This window comes from Sinocyclocheilus rhinocerous, unplaced genomic scaffold, assembly GCF_001515625.1.
Source record: "Sinocyclocheilus rhinocerous isolate Xijiao unplaced genomic scaffold, SAMN03320098_v1.1 scaffold937, whole genome shotgun sequence".
In the NCBI taxonomy this organism is placed as follows: Eukaryota; Metazoa; Chordata; class Actinopteri; order Cypriniformes; family Cyprinidae; genus Sinocyclocheilus; species Sinocyclocheilus rhinocerous.
The window spans coordinates 30811-33186 of NW_015661998.1; the positions used below are offsets into that span (position 1 = coordinate 30811).

The following is a 2376-nucleotide window of genomic DNA, read 5'->3' on the forward strand; positions in this document are numbered from 1 at the left end:
ACACACACACACGTGACACACTCTTACTGTGGATGAGCTGCAGCGCCTCCTCTTTGCTGCGTGTGATGTTCTCCTCTCTCCAGGAGGACGGCCGGCGTGACTGGTTGTGTTTGACCAGCAGGTGAGAGCAGCGCACTTTCTCCACCTCGCTCACGCCGTCGGCCCCTGATCCGCTCGGCCGCTCCCACTGACTCGCATTCGTGATGTGATTGAAGTAATAAACACGACCTGAGAGACACACACACACAGAGATCTTCAGACCGCTGCAAAGACTCCGCTCATTGTCATCCCAAATCAACACAACACAACAGCAGATTATATTTTACATACAGAACACGAGGCCTATTTAAGGACTAATTAAGATGCATCATGACACTGTTACCATGAGACTTAACCTGAATTTCCTCATTATTTTACAACCGTTATTTTTTTTTTAAAATCACATTTGTAAGATTAATTGATCAAACCTATGTTACTGTCAAGGCATATATATATATATATGCCACGAAAGCAGGAAAAAAATAAAGATCACCCAGAAATGCTGTTAACATTTACTAAAAGAAACAAAACAGGAAAAAAAAATGTATTTACTACTGTTTGTTTTAGTTAGATGCAAAGGCAAAATTTCAAGTTTAGTTTAGCTCCTAAAAATTAACATTTTTTTATTGCATTATGACACTGGCAGCATTAGAACTGACCAGATTTTCATCATGTTACAACTGTTTTTTATTTTTTTTATTTATAAGCCTACTGTAAAGTTTAAGGAATATATATACTGAAAATACACACACACACACACACACACATATACATATATATATATATATATATATACACACACACACTCAGAAACAGTGTTGTTAGCATTTACTACTACTACTGTTACTAATAAAAAATCACAAAGACAAAAAATTTAACTTATCGTAAATGTAAAATGTGTAATTTATTTCAGTTAGTTGCAAGGGCAAAATTAACTAAAACTAAATTTACTTAACTTACAAAATTACTTAACTACTAAAACGAATTACATATTTACAATTATATTTATATATTTAAAAAGACAAACACCACAAAATGACTAAAATCAAAATGGAAACATATGCATGTAAACGCAGATGTAAAGACTCAGAATTCTTAAAAAAGAGAGAAAGACAAGCATCTTAGATCGCAGATGAACAATAATATACAACTGAATACTGTACTATTATTACTGTGTTTGTCTCGTCTCTTAGCCGAAGGTTTTCTACACTATAATGTACTATATTTTCAGCAGAAGCACAAGAATCATGTACAAGACAGATAATAAAATAATTTCAACTTAAACCAATCATTTCATGTCCATTTATCTGGCAAGTATCTCAGTAACGAGTGAAATAATGTACAGTCAGCTGGTCATTATAACGCAGTTAACCCTGATCATCCTGACACAGTCACGATAACAATAACAATAACCAATGAGGTGAAATGAACATTTATTGCACAAAAATACTTGACAACACAGAAAGTACCCATTGACTACTAGACTGTGGAGAGATACTGGAAAACGAACACGGTTAACCCTCTCATGGCCACATAGCAGCCTGGCCCAGATTTAGCGAGACGTTTGTTCAGAAATCCATACATTCAGCTAATCAGAAGTCCAGATACTGAGAGTCTGGTGTTTTTACTCATCTCCGCTCTGAAACAGGGGTTCGTGGAGGGCTGTTAGCCGGCGGTTCGTTACTCGGGGCGGGTTTTGGCGCGGCTCGGTGTCGGTTAGCCATTAGCATGCGCATCTGCTCACACGCGCCCAAACAGCGACTCTGTTGCGGGTTTAACTGCGACGCGGGGCCGCTGGGGCTCACCTGAACTCCGGCTCATGCGCTTCTCCCATCCAGACGGCAGCTTCTCGTCGTCGGACATGATTTCAGAGTGATATCGGTTCGGTTCGGTTCGGCTCGGCTCTGGTCTGATGTTCCGCCGCCGCTCCTGCTGCAGTGACCGGACTGACCGACAGAGGGCGACCCGCAGGACGCTTTTGTCTATTTAGAAACATCAGAAATAATATTTGTCCGTTATTTCACAGAAATTATGTTTAAAATACAAACCTAGAAGCACGTCTTATTATTCTTTATACCGTTATTTAAATAATAAAAAGGCCATGTGTAGTAATCAAAATAGGGTGTGATTGGTTGAGAATAGTAACACATATCACGTGACAAATCGGGTCGACAACACACACACACACAGGTTCGGGTCAAATGCAAGTATCTTTCGAAACACTGAACTCCTGTACAAAAATCCCAGTTTACCTGTGTTTGTGAAGTGTGTGTGTGTTTGGGTGGTTGTTGAAGTGTGTGTGTGTGTGTGTTTGGGTGGGTGTTGAAGGGTGTGAGT

At 39.5% G+C, this 2376-nt stretch overlaps 1 protein-coding gene across 1 annotated transcript in view; it reads right to left on the reverse strand.

The window, feature by feature from the left end:
- LOC107727173 (peptidyl-prolyl cis-trans isomerase NIMA-interacting 1-like) overlaps positions 1 to 2013 on the reverse strand; it is a 3284-nt gene extending 1271 nt beyond the window's left edge. The window contains exons 1-2 of the mRNA XM_016536957.1: positions 1845 to 2013; positions 28 to 228 (exon numbers count right to left, since the gene is read on the reverse strand). Of these exons, the coding sequence (XP_016392443.1) occupies positions 28 to 228; positions 1845 to 1902 (259 nt within the window). The 5' untranslated portion in view covers positions 1903 to 2013. The remainder of the gene's footprint in view (positions 1 to 27; positions 229 to 1844) is intronic.
- Positions 2014 to 2376: the final 363 nt, after the last annotated feature.